Raw genomic sequence first — 18,489 nt, forward strand, 5'->3', positions numbered from 1 at the left:
ATGTAGAAATAGGGTTGAACATACAGCAAAATAAATATTCCTGCCTTTGCAGAGTAAAGCACGCAAACAGTAGATATTATTCTGTATATATGTCCCTCCGGCTCTGTGATGAAGTGGACATCATTATCCTTCACCAGTTACTTGTGATGGCAAAAAAAGAAGCAAGAATCAAGTAGTCCTGTTTTTCGTTAGTTACTGATAGTCAAGAGTGCAATAATAATTAAAAAAAAATATATATACACACACCTAGACTAAGATGGAACATATCTTCACATTGAAGACATTCATAAGTGTAAACTTAATAAATTTCATGTGCAAGGATCAAGAGAAACAGCAGCCCAAATTGGTATAACAATGATGTGTTTTAAATAATTACAGAAATGTGTTTTATTCCCATAAGCTGAACTGCAACCCTTAACATTTCCATTTAAAAAATTATTTATACACCCTCAAAGCACAAAAGAAACAGAAAAAAAAAAAAAAAGTGTTAAGCTTAGTAGATGTACATAAACAGACTTACACCACCACTAACATTTGGGGGGAGGGAGTAAATTCCCCAAAACTTTATTAAGTTGACTTGTATTTTCTAAATTAGTTTTTATTCATTTTATTTTGGTGTTTCCCGTTCTTTCAATACAATATCGAGAGAAAGAAAAAATCGGTGTGTTAACAATTCCGCAAAGGAACTGCATAAATGATATCTACAAAGGCCCCCCAAGGGATTCTGATGCCGAAAATTCTTGTAGGCTTGTTGTGCATGTTCTAGAACACGTACTGTAATTTAATAGATGGCGCTCGTAACCGTGTGATGATTTAAAAGAACTTCCCAGTCCATGCGAAGGGGTATGAAGTCCAAGAGTAATTCAATTTGCAGGACGCATTTTCTATGCTACGTAGGTGTATACTTTGCGATCCTCAGGTGTTCGTGCTAAATATTCACGTTCAATAAGTCCTTCAATACGCTTTTTAATAACAACAGGGCTTGGAAGGAATCGAGCCTTCAGTTGCTGTGTTACCTAAAACAGAGGGAAAGAGGGGAACAAAAACACTTTAAAATTTTGTATGTTACAAGAGGGGCAAACTGACAAAATGTGCAAAACAAATCCGCAACTAGTACTTTAACTTCCCAATTGTCAAATTAGACTTATTTGAACATTAACTAACTTTTCTATTTCATCATAACTTACAAGATTGTAAAACAAATAATTTTTAAAAGCAGATTTACAAAAAAAACAAAAACAAAAAAAACACTAAAGTTTTCTAAACTTTGTCAATGAGGTTTTTGGTTTTTACTTCTGCCATCGGTTCTTCAGCTCAGAGAGAGACTCTCACCAGCTAGTAGTATAGCATAAATAGCACAACAATGCTTTCGCATAGTGCAGCAAAATGTATGTACACCTACTTTTATTTTAAAAACATAAGTGGCATGATTGATTATCTTTTCAGTTTAGTAAGACTTTAAAAAGGTATCACAATCTTCAGGAATATATATATCTATACACACCAATACAACTAATGAAATAGTTCATCATGCAGTTCACACTGTGAAAGGGAGTTAGCATAAAACACAAAGTAAGGTGGTTATAAAGATGGGCAGGGATTGCAAAATCAACCAAAAAGTGTCTCTTACAATGAGAATTACAACTAATGCAGACAAAATAACTGACATCCTATGTAAGTTGTGGACCCTTTACAGCTATTCTAATTTTTTTTGCAATACTCAAACTGTTTCTACAATACCTCTGCTACTAATACGTTGTGCTGCATTTTCTTTCTAGATTTCATAATCCGAACTATAGCAGCTTCTATCTCGTGCTTTCTGTCATCATCAACTTTCTGTCGCGTCTCTTTTCTTTCAGGGTCAGATTCCCCTTGTTTGGCAGCCACTGAAACAGTAAAACACGTTTAAAAAGCTGTCCATTGTGCAAAGAAAATGTGAGATCAGATTTTCAATAAGATTCATGCTTTCACTACGATCAAAATAGTCAAAAAGTATAGTTTAAACAGTCACTTTATGTAGTTTATATTTTATCTTTAAAAAAAACAAAAAACAAACCTTTTCAAAATTTGCTATCCCCCAAGTTGACATTCTCTCTGCTAAATATGTCTTGTGTGTTATCAATCACAAGCAAATTGATGGACTTTACAATATTTGTATCTGTATCAGTGTAGAAATGTATTCCTACATTCCACATGAAAATGCTGGTCTTGTACAAGGTTGCACATGTAAATGCCATCATGACTTAAAAGGAATAAAGGGTGTATTAGCGACAGTAGTATAGGTTGGAATAAGGTAGTTTCTAGGAAATAGGTGGGATTTCAAAAAGCATTTTGAAAATTTAAAGACATTGGGAAAGTCTGATCAGGCGCGGTAGAGAATTCCATAGCTGCTGCAGCATTAAGGATGGCTTGAAGATTGAACATATGGGTAAGGAGGATGCCCCACAAGAGGAGGTTGCTATAGTCAAGGTTTGAGTTGAGTGAATGGATAAGAGTCTTATTTGCATCTTGGGAACAAAAAAGGGCGTATTCTAGTAATATTTTGAAGGTGGAGGTGACAGGACAATTGTATGTGATGAGTAAAGCAGAGGGTGGAATCAAGGGTGAAAGGCAGCGGGGCTTGGGAAACTGGGGGATATACCAGAGGTAGACACCCTGAAGGAGTGGTTGAATAAGTTGGAAGTGAACCAGGAAAGAACTGTGCCACAAAAGGCCATGGGAAAGAAGGGTGGTGAAGGAGAAGAAGATGATCAATGGTGTCAAGAGTGGATAAGTGACTCAGACTTTGCTGGGAATAGATCATTGATTACTTTTGGGAGTCTCAGGATTTCAGAATCGAGAAGGAATTGAGGACATAAAGAAAAAGGCACTTAAGTAGTTTGGAGGTAAAGGGCAGGAGAAAGATAGGACAGTAATTGGAGAGAAAGATAGGGTTAAGAGATGTTTTGCTTAGGACTGGTGAGAAAAGCATGAGTTTAAAGGACGGGAATAGGCCTGTAGAGAGAGATAGGTTGTAGAGGTGAGAGAGATGCGTGTATACAGTGGAACAGAAGGAGTAGAGAGGCTAAGTAGGAATAGGGGAGCAGGTTGTGGGTTGAGAGAATGACAAGAGTGCAGAGATTTTGTCCCCCCCTTACTGGGAAGAATGAACAGAGTGTTGATTGGGGAGCGTAGAAGAAGCTTGGTGTGGTGTGTGGCTTTAAATATTTGTTTGGCAGTTTGTATTCAAATACATGGATTTGTTTTAAATTATCGCTTACCTCACAAAGCATGGATTTTAATGTGGCATACATTTATATATGTATATTTAGGATTAAATATAATTCAATGTTTAAGCCAGTTCTGGATATATTGTATACCAATTCTGCCAGATTCAAAGTATTTTTATATTTTTTTCAAGATTTCAAACTACTTCTAGGATTGTTTTTTTTCTTTTCAATGTACCAGGTTTCATATCTGGCCCTTTTGTATACAGGAACTTTGTGCACTTGTAGTTTATTTATTCATTACATATAGGGGAGTGCTAGAAGTATTTATGCTTTCTTGGATGGCTGACAAGTGTAGTGGCTGAAACTCGTGTCTATGGCTGAAGCAAGCATGTCAGATGGTTGCTTTAAAAGAGAGGAAAAATAAGAGTCTGGAAAGTAGAGATGGAGCAGGGTGGGAGAAAAGCTGCAGGGGATTTAGGGTCAGGGGAGGTAAGCCATGTTTTGAAGTGGCAAGAAGGTTGAGGGAATTTGCAATGAATAGATAGCAGATGGATGCAAGTTTGTTGTAAAGAAATCTTGTGTTTCAGCAATGTGAAGGAATTGAAAGTACAAGGTGGATGGAAAAAAAAAACACGAGTAGAGACTGTCCAGTGTTGGAGAGAAAGATTTGTGGGTGTGAAGTTTGTTTAAGCTTGTATAGGTTGATGAGTTAGGCTGGGTGCACGACAGTTCATGACAAACGAGGAAAGCAGATGGGAGAAATAGTGATGGAGAGGGAATGCTGCAGAGAAGGCTAGTTGGGAGAAAAGGGAGGTGAATGCATGGAGTAAAAGAGAAGGCAAATTGAGCAGATCAAGTGATGTTAAGGACGTAGCTTGGATATATATTGAGAAAATGGTAAGGAGTATTTGACCCAGGTAGTACTGGGAAGTGAAGGAGGTGGCAGCTCCTTTATCACCCCATTAACAGAGATAAATCTCTATCCCTTACTCTAATACTATGTCTGATAGTATTAGAGTAAAGGATAGAGTCCGGATTCCTCTTCGTGAGCTCCGCAGTGCTAACACTCTGCAAAAGTGGTTATAACATTGCTGTGTGCAACGAAGTAGCACTTTTATATTCTATCATTCTTTAATACATACTCACAACTCACTGTCTTATTAACCTCACCCAGTTTGACACCACAGGTGCTTATTGCATTCCTTTAACTTTTCTTAGATAGATACTTTCTGATAGGAGCAGCATTAGCATCTTCAGTAAGAGCGCCTATTGCCAGCTATTATCACAGCATTTATGATTGATCATTATATATATATATATATATATATATATATATATATATATATATATATATATATATATATATATAAAATTGGGGTCAGCACACGCTACACCTAAAGATGAAAGTAGTTTGTGCTGCTCAGTGACCGATTAGGTGATATATGTAGTCAGCCACTTCATTTTATGTACCAGGTGCTCATGAAACTTGAGAGCAAGGACTTTATCTACAAGTAAAGAATTCCATAGTACTCACTCTATCACTTACTGAAGCACTTTATTAATCCACTGCTCCATTACCCATAAAGGTGCAAGTGAAACAGCTTTGGGGGAATGACCATACAAGAGTTAAGGAACAGTTTGCATATTATATGCAATGCATCTCATGTCAAAAATTATGTCTTACCTTAATGAAGTACAATGTGCAAGTAAATTAACATTCATTATGCACTGTCACATGTCTGTTTTATTTATTAATAAAGTTACAAGGAAAAGGAATAAGTGCAAGTCTCATTACTTTTTAGGCGGGACTACTTAACCTTTCTGATTTCTTTGACAGCCCTCTCTATTCTTAGACAATTTCTGACGCAGTTATACCTACTTTTAGTGGATAGAACTTTCTTGTTTGTTTATTTTGCTGCTACTAAGTAACTTTGATTAGAGAAATATTTTCTTTTTTGATAACACTGTTGTGTGAGTAGCCAAACAGGAATATTTAACCACTATTAGATCATTTGGCTAAAAGTTGCATTAATAGGTGGAAGGTCTATGTAATTGGGATTTATATGTATTTCTCTATCTTTTATGATTATTAAATATAAGAAAATGCTAAAGATATGAATTCCTCCGGGTGCTTCCTCACACACTCCAAAAACATACCGATAGGTTAATTGGCTGCTTTTAAATTGCCCTCAGTCTCTCTCGGTCTGTGTATGTTAGGGGATTTAGATTGTAAGCTCCAATGGTGCAGGGGCTGATGTGAATTCGTTCTCTGTACAGCGCTGTGGAATTAGTGGCGCTATATAAATAAATAGATAATGATGAGTGCACCATCTATTTACATAATAAATCGATCATTGACTCGTTTGATATGGATTGTTTTTAATAAATGTTGATTTATATTTTCTATGATTTGTGCTGTATGTATTAATAAAATAGTTTCATATCCCTATATACTGTTTGAACGGTGGTGATTATTCTTTTGGTTTTGCTTTTTCTTTTCTTTTTCGTTTTGTTTGACAGCAGATAAACTAAGAATATAGATAAGTATGGAGTGCTAGATTTCATAAATGAACTTACCGAAGACTGGTTTACCTACCTGTTTGGATCTTAACTCTGTGCAGTTTGGAAGTGAATTGATCGTTAACAGTGAACATATGCCCACTCTCTATTTCTTTAGATTTGGGCTCTTTTGTGAGGACACGCTGGGTTGGCTTTCCACAGGCCAGAGACTGCAGGGCCCTCACAAGCTCCCGTTCTGGGATGTCTGTCTCTTGCTGTATTTCCTAAATTAAAAGCAATGATTTAATTAGTGTCTTATTCTGTGCACAATATGTTACCGCACTTTGCAGGAAATATATATTTTTTGTCTATAAACTACATTTTGCTATAACCCTGCTTTAGCCAACTGTCATTAACCTCAATGATGTCACTTAGGATTTATTGCCTCCATAAAATTAAAAACCTCCATTGGACACCTAGGTCAATGGCACCATCATTCTACCTACAGTTCACAGGCTACATCATGTAAGATGCCTCTTAACTCCTGATCCATGCCCCCATAATGTCACACCTTGACTACTGAAGCTTCTTCTGTCTCGAGTGCCAATGACAATACAAGTTGTCTACACTCAACCATCAGTGCAACTGCAAGACTTAACTACAAGCCCATCTGTCAATCCCTTAATTAGAAACAAACTTCAAAACAGAATGCAGCCTCACCATAACCGCAGTCCCACCGATATTACCAATCTTAATAATGTCCTCCCCCATAGTACCCTCATGCTATTCATGGTTGTAAGAATACTCCCACACAGATCCCATTGTATGTAACACTATCCAGCCTTATCAGACACTCTGAAACCTTCAAAATCGCTGAATGGTACCTGAAAACGCATTTCTACAAAGAACCTTCCCACTCATCTCTCCAATCCTTATGCTACCTGTGCCGAGCAGTAGCCACTCTCACTTTCCCCACCAACAGCTTCAATTGTTATTCTGTTACATTATGTTATAATTTAAGTTGTAGGGACCACTTCATAAGCTCATTTGTTCCTTCACTGCACAACTGTGTTTTCTCAAAATAATTTAGGTAACCCAATGCATAACAAGAAATAGATTTATTGTATTTGATCGCTACCTCTTTATGATTTTGGAACATTAACAGTTTGGTTTAACATCTCTCCCCAAACAATGGTGTGTGAAATGACAAAAGAAGGTTACTGTTAATGTTATATATGGACAGAAAATAAGTTGTGACATGACAAATCTGCAGCTACCACAACTTCTCCAGCATGGTCATTACTGCTAACCTAACTGTTCACACCGATATAAAACGGTCAAAGTAAACATGATCCATGTATGTGGTCATTAAAGACAAAATTAACAGACATACATCATTAAAAGCACAGAATTATTAATGAATCAGAGCTTTAATCTCTCACCTCAAAAGTATACTTTTCTCTGTTGTTGAAGAGCATTAATATAGTCATTTGGAAGGTTGAGACTTGTAGTATGTGTTTTCGTGTGTTAGAACCAGTAACCTGTGCTCCTCCAACACCGACTTCTGAGCCATCCTCCTAGGAGCAACACAAATGCAGACTAATCACATGAAATAAAAACTCAAATTGTTGAATGATGCGAGATATTTAGCATGTTCTTTTACTTTGAAAAACATGATTTGTTTTACCTTTTTGACAGGTCCGTAAAACGTGGCATTGAGATCTGCTGAGCCCATGTGGTGCTGCAATGTGAGCTGTCGTCCACTGTGCTTGGCAAGATAAAACCTTTTTGAAAGTAAAGAGTGAACAAAAAAGTTATTTACTCCAACATGCAGGTACATTACCTAGATGGTAATATAATGCCAATACTAATGAAAGAAAAACACGCTTGGTCAAATGGACTGTTCTTTTTTGGTTTATTCAATTTTGGTAGGATTATAGAACAAAAGGGGCTTGACAGCAGATTAATACATCCTGTATTGTTTATGGTCATTAATCCATGTATTATTGCACACTTTAAAACAAAAAGACAAAAGGGCCCAGAGTATAGTATCACATACAGAGCAGCAAGGACCGGCATGCAGATTAAACATCTCCCACTGAATATTATTGCTCAATTCCCTTGGGAGCTTTAGCAGTGAAAGGAGAGCGCTCCCATTACCCATCCACATACTGTAGACTTTAGCAAGAGCTTTCCGGTGTGCAGATAATAAATCATGTATTGCCATATGAAAATGTGTTCATGGATTGTAAAATGATGAAGGAAGAGGGGTATGATACCATAAAAGTAATGGTTTTATTTAATAGACATGTGGTGGTGTAGTCACTGATTTGCATCTAACAAACCAAATGTCAGTAATCTGCATTGGAGCTCGGATTAAAAGGAACAGTTGTGTTAACTTTGTTTTGTTGTAAAATACAATCTGGGAACATTTTAAATTGTATGACTCCTGTTCGCCACAGATATGGGAAGCTTTCTCACACAGGAATGTCTGTTTAGTAAATGCTAATAAAGGCTGTATATTAATGTGTCATTAAACTGTAGTTGTTTCTACACCTTTTAATAGCTATGGTTATAAAAGGCAGTATGGTATTCTCTATTGTGGGTCTTACCCGTTTTAAATTTCAAAGAAAATAAAAAAAAAATACAACAATGATCAGAGGGACAGAGACAAAATAATTTCCAAGTAACAAATTTCTGGGATAAAACAATTTACCAAAGATTACAAATATAGTACAATTTATTGATACACCCTGAGGAGTCCAGATATTGCAGTCTTTTTGTGGCAACTGTGTATTTACAATTGTGGCTGGAACGTATACAAATGGTGCAAGCATTCATGGCTGAATACGTCGGGAGAAAAGTGGGGGTGAGGGTAATTCTGTTTACTAGCAGAATTTGGAACTCAAACACAACATTTTAGATTGAATCTGATCTGCGCTGTTTCTCAATAAAATAGTTTAAAGAAAAAAAAGAAAAAAGTATATGAACATAAAGCTCAATAAAAACAAAGCCGTACATGAAATGGGCATGCAAGATTGATAACTTATTTTTATCAGCTGTGAATCACAATCTTGAAAGTCTATCAGTCATTAAACAGCTTTCAGTGCTGTGGATGCTGGAAAGTCAACCCCATTTTTCTGAGGCAGTAATTAGAAATACAATTAAAAGTGTAGCTTCTAATATCTGTTAAACTTACCTTCTAAATATTTCAAAAGCATGTCTGGGAGCTGGTGGGATGTTACATTTTGGTGTAGCAGATTGTGTGGGCCAATAGCCAGTGGTAAGTACCCTGACTGTCAGATCTACACCTCCTAATGAGACCTGAAATAAGAAACCAGCACATAGTGACAACATACCAGTACATAATGCCGCTCTAATTAAACATGTCACACAGACAGATACAATTTCATACCCCTGTGGTCTGCAAATGTTGCCTGAATTCATCCATTGTGGTGTTTGAGATGCTCATGTCTCTGAACATTCCCTCCAACTTCGATGTAAATTGGCACCCACACTCCGTCTGAAAGGAAAGTTACACTTTTAACCTTTGTTACTTTTTTTTTTTTTTAGACAGATCACAACACTGTATGGAAACCCAATTCAGGCCCAGAAAAGGAACAATCTCTAATTACATTCCCTCATTAGGACTGTGAAAACACAAGGCCTACAGGGACTCACATCCCTGTTGTATATTAAGACTCATCTCCCAGACATTATCTGTGGTTGATACATGGGGAGAAGAGCTTATTTAATTTTAGTACATCAGGCATATTTGGCTACTTTAAGCCTCTATTGTGTATGCCTAAAGCTAAGCCCACGCTAACATGCAAAACATTTTTCTGGAATACACCCAAATCTGCTAATGCAAACTCAAACTTTTCTTCTTTTTTTTTTTAAATCATATATATCTATCTTACCTGCAATATAAAAACAGCCATGCAAAAGGACTTTAAACAGTGAAAAAAAAAATAGTTCTATTTATTAACTCAACATTTTAAGGATGTAGTAAAAGGAGTGACTGCTCATATCTTAAACGCTGCCCAACACCCCTGCGGTGAGGTCAATGCAGTGAAGGTGTGGTTTGCACGAAGTGTACGCGCACAATGATATTGCCTAATGGCACATGCGCAGCAGCATCAGGGTGCCCCACTGTGTTGGCTGACTCAAGTAGATATGTATACAGCGGAGGTTTACAGCCAGGGGTTATGACATATCTTACAGCGTCCACACGCACCTGGCCGCTTGGGAAGCTGGGAGTTTCTAGGTCTTGAGTATAAATAGCCAGACCTGGGACCCCCATTCTCTCTCTACCACTGCCTGCCCTTAATAAAGATTCATGTATAGAGAAGTAGAATGCAAGGATTGTATAAAAGAAAATAGTTAGTGTAGGGAATAAGCAGTCGTGAAGATAGGGTTATTTTCAATGTCTATTCTGAACAAGGGTTTAACATTGGATATTGCATGAGTACTTCTCTAAGGCTTTAGAATTATTTAACATGGTATTAGGACTGCATAAGGCAGCGCTATTTAAGGAAACGTGTATAAATGTGTGCGCTATTAAGTGTATCTAAGGAACAGGATATGGAGATAGCATGAGCAATTGAGGCACCAGATCAAGCGATACACGTAATACATTGAAACCAAACTGGTTACAAGTTCCTACTTAGCGATGAATATTCCTCTAGTTCCCACTGTAAAATATGTCAATTCATGGATTTAAAAAAAATAAAATAAAAATCAAAGCCATATTGGTGATGAATGTAGTATTCGATATTACGTCCCATGTCCTACTACATGTATAATTTACATTCAATGGGGGTGTAATCACTATATGTACACAAAACTTAGGCGGTTTATAACAGGTCTAAAAACATTACAGATGAACTTACTATCCATTAATAAACAGTGTTTTTTTTAATACAGTTGTAATTTTATATACTAAAATCTGCTAAAGTTAATGAAAAAAATATTTTAAAAAAATAAAATAGAAAAAATAACCTGTTGTGTGGAGTTGATCTATAAAACGCTTATTAAAAGCTATGCACCATCAACACAGATATGATAGTATATGAATGTCCGAGTTCTATTGGCGTCAGGATATTTAGCCAATATTTCCAGAAGAACTTACTTAGCAAAAGTAATTCCCTATCATCTCATGCGTATACACTCCACATTATGACATTAACACCTGTAAACATCAGTTGTCACCTTCAACTTGGATATCATATTTTTTTCTGAGTCATCAGAGACGCTCTTGTTGGTAAGTAGTCTTCTAGCCAGATGTTGCTTGTAATAACGTTCAAATACATCTTTCTCTTGCATGAATCTAAAGAGGACCATTGCCTTGTCCAGTATGGATTCTACTTCTTGTTCAGTCAGCTTGGAAGAAAGCACATAAGGTTATTGAAAAAGCACAGGCAGAGTCACCTTATTGCACAAGCTACAGGTCTGACTGGCACATGGGAGGAGCAGACATTTGTGATACTATGTACATGTAAACTTTGTGTAATGCAGAAAAAGATTCAAATCGTAGAGCGCTACACTGAGCATCCTGTAGCAAGACATCATGCAGCTATTGCATTCACTTCTTACCATCAAAGGGCAAAATAAAATATACCTAATATCAAAGTGTTACAGATGTCTATTACACGCTTGTTATTAGCAAGCAAGATGTCTATTTACTGAATGAAGCGATGCCAGGCTCTTGCCTTTATACATACAACGAACACTGTTGGTTTACTAATTTATGGTGTGGCGTTTGGAGTTTTTTTCAACGGTTTTTTTTTTTTTGCAAACCTTCAATTATTTGGAATACAACCTTTCCTAATCTCTCCATCAGGGATTTTAGTTTAAGTACTATACATACTGTACTTGTCAGACACCAATATAGGATTGCCACAACAAATGGCAATGAGCCAATTAAAAGTTGTCCAAAAAGAACCCCACAATGATGCATGTAAACTATATATGGGAAGCTTCTCAAATCTGAAAACCATGCAAATCAGTCACAGACATTTAGAAGCGTTATTAGCAATTAAATTATAAAGGACAGTAAGTAACATGCTGAAATAAAACTTAGACTACTATACTTACTCCTTTAACGCCTTTCTTCAGCTTGTCATCGATAAATAAGGAGAGGTACTCAGGGGACCTGGAGTTCAGATTAAGGAAATACTCAAAGTCACCAGCAATGGTTTGCTTGAAAAGACGGTCATTACTAAAAGATTCTTGAAGGAATCGGTCAAACCTGCTCTTCAGGTCTAGAAGACCCTGTGGAAAGTAATTAGGCAGGAAAGGGTATAAGAATTACTTCAGAGAAACTCATGGTAAATTATTTCCCTATCTGCTGATATTGTACAGTTTACAATAAATTCCCACAAATAAAGTGATATTGTTGAATACACATGAATACGTTTTACTACTAGATTTTTTTTTTATGTGAAACTCTATATATCACTCTACCAAGGACATGGATGCGTTTCACACTAAAAACTAGGCTACGGGATCTCACACAAAAGGGTTGAATCAATTCAGCGCAATGCGCCACGAGTGTCTCTGGAACAGTCATGGGGTCACCCCACTGCCATGCGCAAATCGAGGATTTTACCTAGCACTGCACAGAGATGCACCAGAAACCCTGATTCCTAATGGAAATGGGCACGGCTGAACATCACGCTGAATTGAAATCGGGCCAAAACAATTTTAGGTGTTCGGTATAGCAGTGGGAAGAATTTGAATTTTATAGTACTTATCACTGACTTGTAAGGTGCCACAGTACCAGACAGTGGGAAAAACAAGAAAAACATAAAACAGAGACATACAAGGTAGACAAAATAAATGCCAAGAGTATGAAAGCAAGTGTATGTACTAGTTGTACATCAAAACCTATATATAGGAAAGACAGCCCTTACATTAATTCATATGAATTCTATTGTTATCAAGATACTTATTGTGGGGGAAAATAGGGCAGTAACATAATGGATTAGTTTTTCTTAAAAATGGTCTTGAATCTAACTCTTGGTAGTACAACTTGTTGCATCTCTGGAGATTATTAATTATGTCGTTTTTGGTTTCACCAAGAGAAGAGTAATTTTTTGCCAACATTGCTCAAAATGTACATTTGACACTAAACAGCAATAAGTTAGTTGTCGACGTTAGAATAGCACACCTTCAGGATTATTTATTAGCATGCACTAGACTGTACGGAATGCTATACTTAACTGAATTTTTTTTGACTGGCCTTATAATCAACGCAATTGCTTATGTAATCAAACATCTTGAAATGTGTTATGTGATATCAGTGATCTGTTGTAGAATACTGGTTGAAATGTTCTGAGACATGTCACTTGACATTCAATTTTATGAATGAGGTCAATAATATCTTCTTATGAGGTACGGCCTGCCCAAAATCCTAGTTTTAAATTTATATAAATAACCAACTACCTTCAGCAAAGTTTTTTAACTATTTATCAATTTTACAGAACCACCCTCCCCCAAATTAAAAGTATATTAAAAATATAGCCACATAAAACAGTCCTTTAAAACTAGAAAGCTGGGCAATCCCACCTTACATGTCACACATTTAATGGTAAAAGGAGTCAAAAACATTCTTATTAGTAATACTACATGCAAATCGGGGTAGTTCACACCCTTACTAACATGTTTTAACTTAAAAGTATCCGGGCTGGGCTGCCAAGCATGATGCCATGGAGACCTACCACATGGAAATCATTATCCGTAGTAACCTAACCTGTGATTTTTATAACTGGTTTTGGTAGAGAAGGTGGAAAGGACAGACACTTCCCAATCATCCTGGAGCTATGACAGTTACAGAAATAAGCAGGACCTGAAAGAGTGCACAAACATGTCACCACTCTAGAGTCCTTGTGTAAACAATATGGGGTCCACCGAACCAGGGGCTCATTACAAGCAACCCCTGCAGAAGTTGAACTGCGATGGCTACAAAGATTTGGTGCAACCCACAAAATGGGGTCTCTAAACCAGATGCCAGCCCTTTGTCTACTCAGCACTGGGAAGACTGATTGTAGTATATAGAGGTCAGACAAAAAATGGTGGATCCCTCTACAGAACTGAAAAGCACATGAGCTCTACCTAGCCACATTAGTGTAATGGTGAACAGTGAAACATATGGGACAGCCATGTCACCTATCCAGGGTCTCTGTGTAACAGACACTGGATACACAGAACCCCAAGCGCCGCCAAAGCTGCCCCTCTTACAGTAGCCAATCAGGTCTGACTATTATTTGGGAGGAAGTTTGCTAACCTTTGGGTATTGCGTGCAGGGCTACTGAATTTTATTAAAAGCGTGCACGATCGACACGTTTGAACAGGGTGATTAGTGAGATTGTGCATCCTGATCAAACTGGTTTTATGCCGGGAAAATCTACGGCTATAAATCTGCGTAGGCTTTATTGCCATCTGCAGTTGCCCCACCCTGCGGAGGAGGAGGCGGTGGTGGTGTCGTTAGATGCTGCTAGGGCATTTGACTCTGTGGAGTGGAGGTACCTGTGGGTGGTGCTGTTGAAATTCAGGTTTGGACCGTTTTTTATTCAATGGGTTCGACTGCTGTACTCCTGCCCTACAGCTAGAGTCTGTGTAAATGGCTTCGTGTCCCGCCAGTTTGTTATGGGCAGAGGTACCAGACAGGGGTGCCCTTTGTCCCCCACTCTGTTTGCCCTGGCCATAGAGCCGTTGGCATGTATGGTTAGAATGCAGTCAGATATTACTGGATTGAGGATGGGCTGCAGGACAGACAAGATTGCCCTTTATGCAGATGATATGCTGCTTTTTTTGTCATATCCTGATAAATCGTTGCCAAACTTACTCCGTGTGGTCTCGGTGTTCGGTAGGTACTCGGGGCTTTTGATTAATTGGGATAAATCCAGTGTAACTCCGATTAAGGGTGCTTGCCCTACGGGTCAAGTTTTGCAGACTCCTCTTAAATGGACCCCAGTATTTAAATATCTTGGTATCTGGATTTCTAGTGATATGGGTCAATATATTCAACGTAATGTCCAGCCTCAGATTGATTATCTTAGGAGCCGGATTGGGGTGTGGAAGCAGTTGCCATTGTCGGTCACAGGTAGAATTAATCTGGTCAAAATGATAATTCAACCAAAGTTTTTGTATGTTTTGCAGCAGTCGCCAGTCTATATCCCCCATAGTACATTCCGTTACATTGAACGTCTCATGGCTTCATTGGTGTGGGCAGGCAAGAGAGCAAAAGTTAAGCTTGCTACTTTATATCGTTCTCGAGGGTCAGGTGGCTTGGCTTTGCCGAATTTACGGCTTTACTATTTTGCCTCCCAGTTAACACATATTGAGGTATGGTTTAGGACGAGGCTGGGTCTAGACTTGCATGATTTTTTGGTCTCTGAGACAGGATCTAGTCATATACGTGTGCAGTTTCTTCTAGCTGGAAGAAAAATTGGGAGGGACCCCCTTTATTAATACAGGCCATGAAGATTTGGAGATTGTCATCCCAGATTAAATGTGGATTGGATCTGGATTCGTGCACTACACTATGGGATAATTTGGATTTTGGAGAACTGATTAAGATGGAGGGAGCTGGAGCTTGGCGAAACTACAATATAACACATATTGGACAACTGTATGAAAATGGTATACTATATTCATTTGAACAACTTCAGAGATTACATGAACTACCTAGGGGGATACTTTTATAGATATTTGCAGTTAAGACATGCTTTGGCCTCGCAGTTTCGGGGAGCTACCCAGAGCTTTAGTGCAGATTCCTTAAGGGTGCAACTGTCAAGGTTGGGCCAAAGGCGACAAATTTCATTTTTGTATTCAATATTGGTGGAAGGATCTGGCAAAGGGGGCTTGCCGGAGCTGCGATGCAGGTGGGAGGGGGATCTGGGGCGTCTTAGTGATAAGGCATGGGATATAGTGATATGTAGCCCAAAGGAGGTCATTGCATCAGCTAGATTTCGCCAAGTTCAGTTTTTTCTGTTACACAGAGCATATCTCACCCCTCTTCGGCTTTCTAGGTTCAGTGGTGGTCAGAAGGTGTTATGTCCCAAGTGTAGGAGTGAGAAAGGAGACTTTTGGCATATGCTCTAGGAATGTCCATTGGTTTCATCCTTCTGGCGAGAGGTGGAGGATTGTATTAAAAAATTGGAGGTGGGAGTGGTGGCCTTGACTCCAAAACTCTGTATGTTCGGTTTAGGCTTCAGAAAAAAAACCCGTAGACTTATTAGACTGCTTATCAACACGTTACTTATGTTGGCAAAGGTGGTGATAGCTAGGAAATGGATGGCACCTGAAGGTCCGACTTTGAGTAGCTGGATTGACCTTGTTAACGATACAGTCGGCCATGAAAGGTTCATGTACACCAGCAGGAACCTAGTGGATAAGTATGAAAGAGTATGGTACAGATGGAAAATATCCCCATATGTCACGGAGGGGTTGAGGGAGGTGGAGTTCTCCTGATGTAATGCTCGGGGCAGACATCCAGCCGCCTATTACTGAGTTATTGAGGTCAACGATTATATTCGGTATTATCAAAACCGTACTATTATTTCATTGCATCATGAAATTGTGGAAGATGTGCTTACCTTGGCTTGAATGTCTAAATGGCAATGTTTTGTTTTTTTTCTTTTGTGATCCTATTGTGTATGAATATTTTACAATATCTGTAACACTGTGTGGGTTATAGTTGGGGATTAAGCCCAATGTTATGGGCTTTTTTTTGTTGTTAAAGAAAAGAAAAATGCAATAAAATTTTACTTGATTTAAAAAGCATGCACGATATGGGAGGTGCTAACCAGTGTCCCTAAATTTATGCATGTACTGAATTGTTCCTCAAAGGCTAAACATTCAAGATGCCTTGTTATACATGCTGTTGGGAATTATAACATGTCTGTAGCATTTCATTAAGTGTCTTGTTGATTGTAAACATGTTTTGCAACACTTTTCTCATTGTAAACAATGTGCCTTTTGTTGAGGTCTACCTCAATAAAAAAAAAAAAAAAAAAAAAAAAAAGCGTGCACGAATGGAGATATGCCTCATCTCAAAGGCTCCTGTGTAATAAGTAAGGGCTATATGGGACTCCAGCCAAAACAACTAAACACACTCATTTTAAAAACATATTCATTTATTTCTCTTTAATTTTCTACTGAAGTCTTCTTTCTGTATCCAACCCTACTCTTACAGTCTTTACTTCTAGCTCTTCTGTTTCAGCACAAACAGATCCCGAGATGGGAGTTTTAGTCTTAAATATGTCTGACACAAACAATGGCAATTTTTTAACCACTCCGATTGTGTGAAGCTTTCAACCAGAGCTCAGAGGACAATCTAATCTCCCCTGTGGATCTGTTAAGTACACACCCTCTCAGCACAGAGGATAGGAGGGTATTTTTTGTGTTTTATCTTACACGGACTATGTCTGGTAAAGAAAGATATAAACTATAGTCTCTTCTTTTTGGGCTGATTATTTTTCTTACATTATTGCCATAGATATGCAAGGCCCCAGGTGAAATGCAGCGCCAAAGAGTGGAGAAAACAGAGCATACAACATGCACATACAAGGCAGAAAAAATAAATAAATAAAAGGATAGGAAAGGCCCTGCTCTTGAGGGAACTTACAAACTAATAAGAAAAGGGCCCAGCAGAGACAAGAGGAGTGAGTGTGGCTCAGAGTGGAGATTGGGACAGTCAGAGGGTGCATTAGAGTGGGTAGTATACATGTGAGTAGAGTAAGCTCTAATAAAGAGATGGGCTTTTAGGGAGCGTTTAATTATTTGAAGGTTGTGGTCAGACATTTCATGAGTGGGTAACATCATGATAGAAAACTTGCAGGCCAGAGAGAAAGATTGATAACAGAGATGAGGTGAGGTACGACGCAGGTCTCAAGTAAATTTAAAAGGGCACAAGAGAGCATACCGAGATGAGATTTGAGATATATGAAGTGGTGATGTTGAGAGCTATTGTGGATGACTGAATAACTAATTGAATTCTGGAGGACATGCAGCAGCCAATGCAGGATATTAAAGAATGTATAGGTTTTGGTAGCATCTTTGAAAGGAAAAGGGCCTATTCTGGCTATATTTCAAAGGTGGGGGGGGGCAACAGGACTTGAATACTGGATTGTTACTGACATTGGGGTGATCAGAGTAGAGTTGGTGATCACTCTGGGAGGAATAAAAGATAAGCTCAATGTGACTGGATCACTTTAAATAAATTTATGCCAGAAGTTATTTATAAGGAAATAGTGCAGGTTGCTTATTTATATACTTGCCAATGCACTTATTTTTGATAGTGTATATTTTGATATAGGAAATCGTTATTTCTCTGACCAGGGTAGAAAATTAGTTTTTTCTGTTTTAACCGTTGTAGAGGAAATGCCTTATTTCTGATGTATATATCGGATACAATAAGCCTTTGTTTTGAAAGCTTTTTGTATATATTAGTGTAAGGAAATGTCTTGTTTGGGGGTTTACAACTTTTCCTGGGGAATTCTTTTCTTTGGAGGAAATGTGTATTCTGCAACCTTTTGATGTGTGAGGGTCATAGGAAGATGTAATTAGACTTGTTGTCCACTGTAAGATGCAGGATATCACAGCAGGTTTTAAGAATTTCATAGATAAGTGTAATATTGTTAGCTTTGCAATGCATGTAAATCCATGTTTGTGTAAACACATTGCATCCTGATTCTAAAAATAGCCTGTGTCCAAATCAGTATAAAAAGGTTGTACACTGAAATGTTCTTGTTTCATCTGACCTGATCACTGGCAC

The 18,489-nt window shown here is 38.0% G+C and overlaps 1 protein-coding gene across 2 annotated transcripts in view; it reads right to left on the bottom strand.

Annotated features, from left to right (window-relative positions):
- Positions 1-528: 528 nt before the first annotated feature.
- The window catches only part of CUL3 (cullin 3), a 61,748-nt gene continuing 43,787 nt past the window's right edge, over positions 529-18,489 (bottom strand). Inside the window, exons 8-16 of one of the 2 annotated variants that reach the window (XM_075201878.1) lie at positions 11,805-11,981; positions 10,920-11,090; positions 9,124-9,231; positions 8,908-9,032; positions 7,396-7,492; positions 7,151-7,282; positions 5,806-5,992; positions 1,741-1,886; positions 529-1,016 (exon numbers count right to left, since the gene is read on the bottom strand). In XM_075201878.1, coding sequence (XP_075057979.1) covers positions 885-1,016; positions 1,741-1,886; positions 5,806-5,992; positions 7,151-7,282; positions 7,396-7,492; positions 8,908-9,032; positions 9,124-9,231; positions 10,920-11,090; positions 11,805-11,981 — 1,275 coding nt within the window. In that variant the 3' untranslated portion in view covers positions 529-884. Of the gene's footprint in view, positions 1,017-1,740; positions 1,887-5,805; positions 5,993-7,150; positions 7,286-7,395; positions 7,493-8,907; positions 9,033-9,123; positions 9,232-10,919; positions 11,091-11,804; positions 11,982-18,489 lie in introns of both variants that reach the window. The other variant, XM_075201877.1, reaches the window with a different exon arrangement.

Source organism: Mixophyes fleayi, chromosome 3 (genome assembly GCF_038048845.1).
Source record: "Mixophyes fleayi isolate aMixFle1 chromosome 3, aMixFle1.hap1, whole genome shotgun sequence".
Classification (NCBI taxonomy): domain Eukaryota; kingdom Metazoa; phylum Chordata; class Amphibia; order Anura; family Limnodynastidae; genus Mixophyes; species Mixophyes fleayi.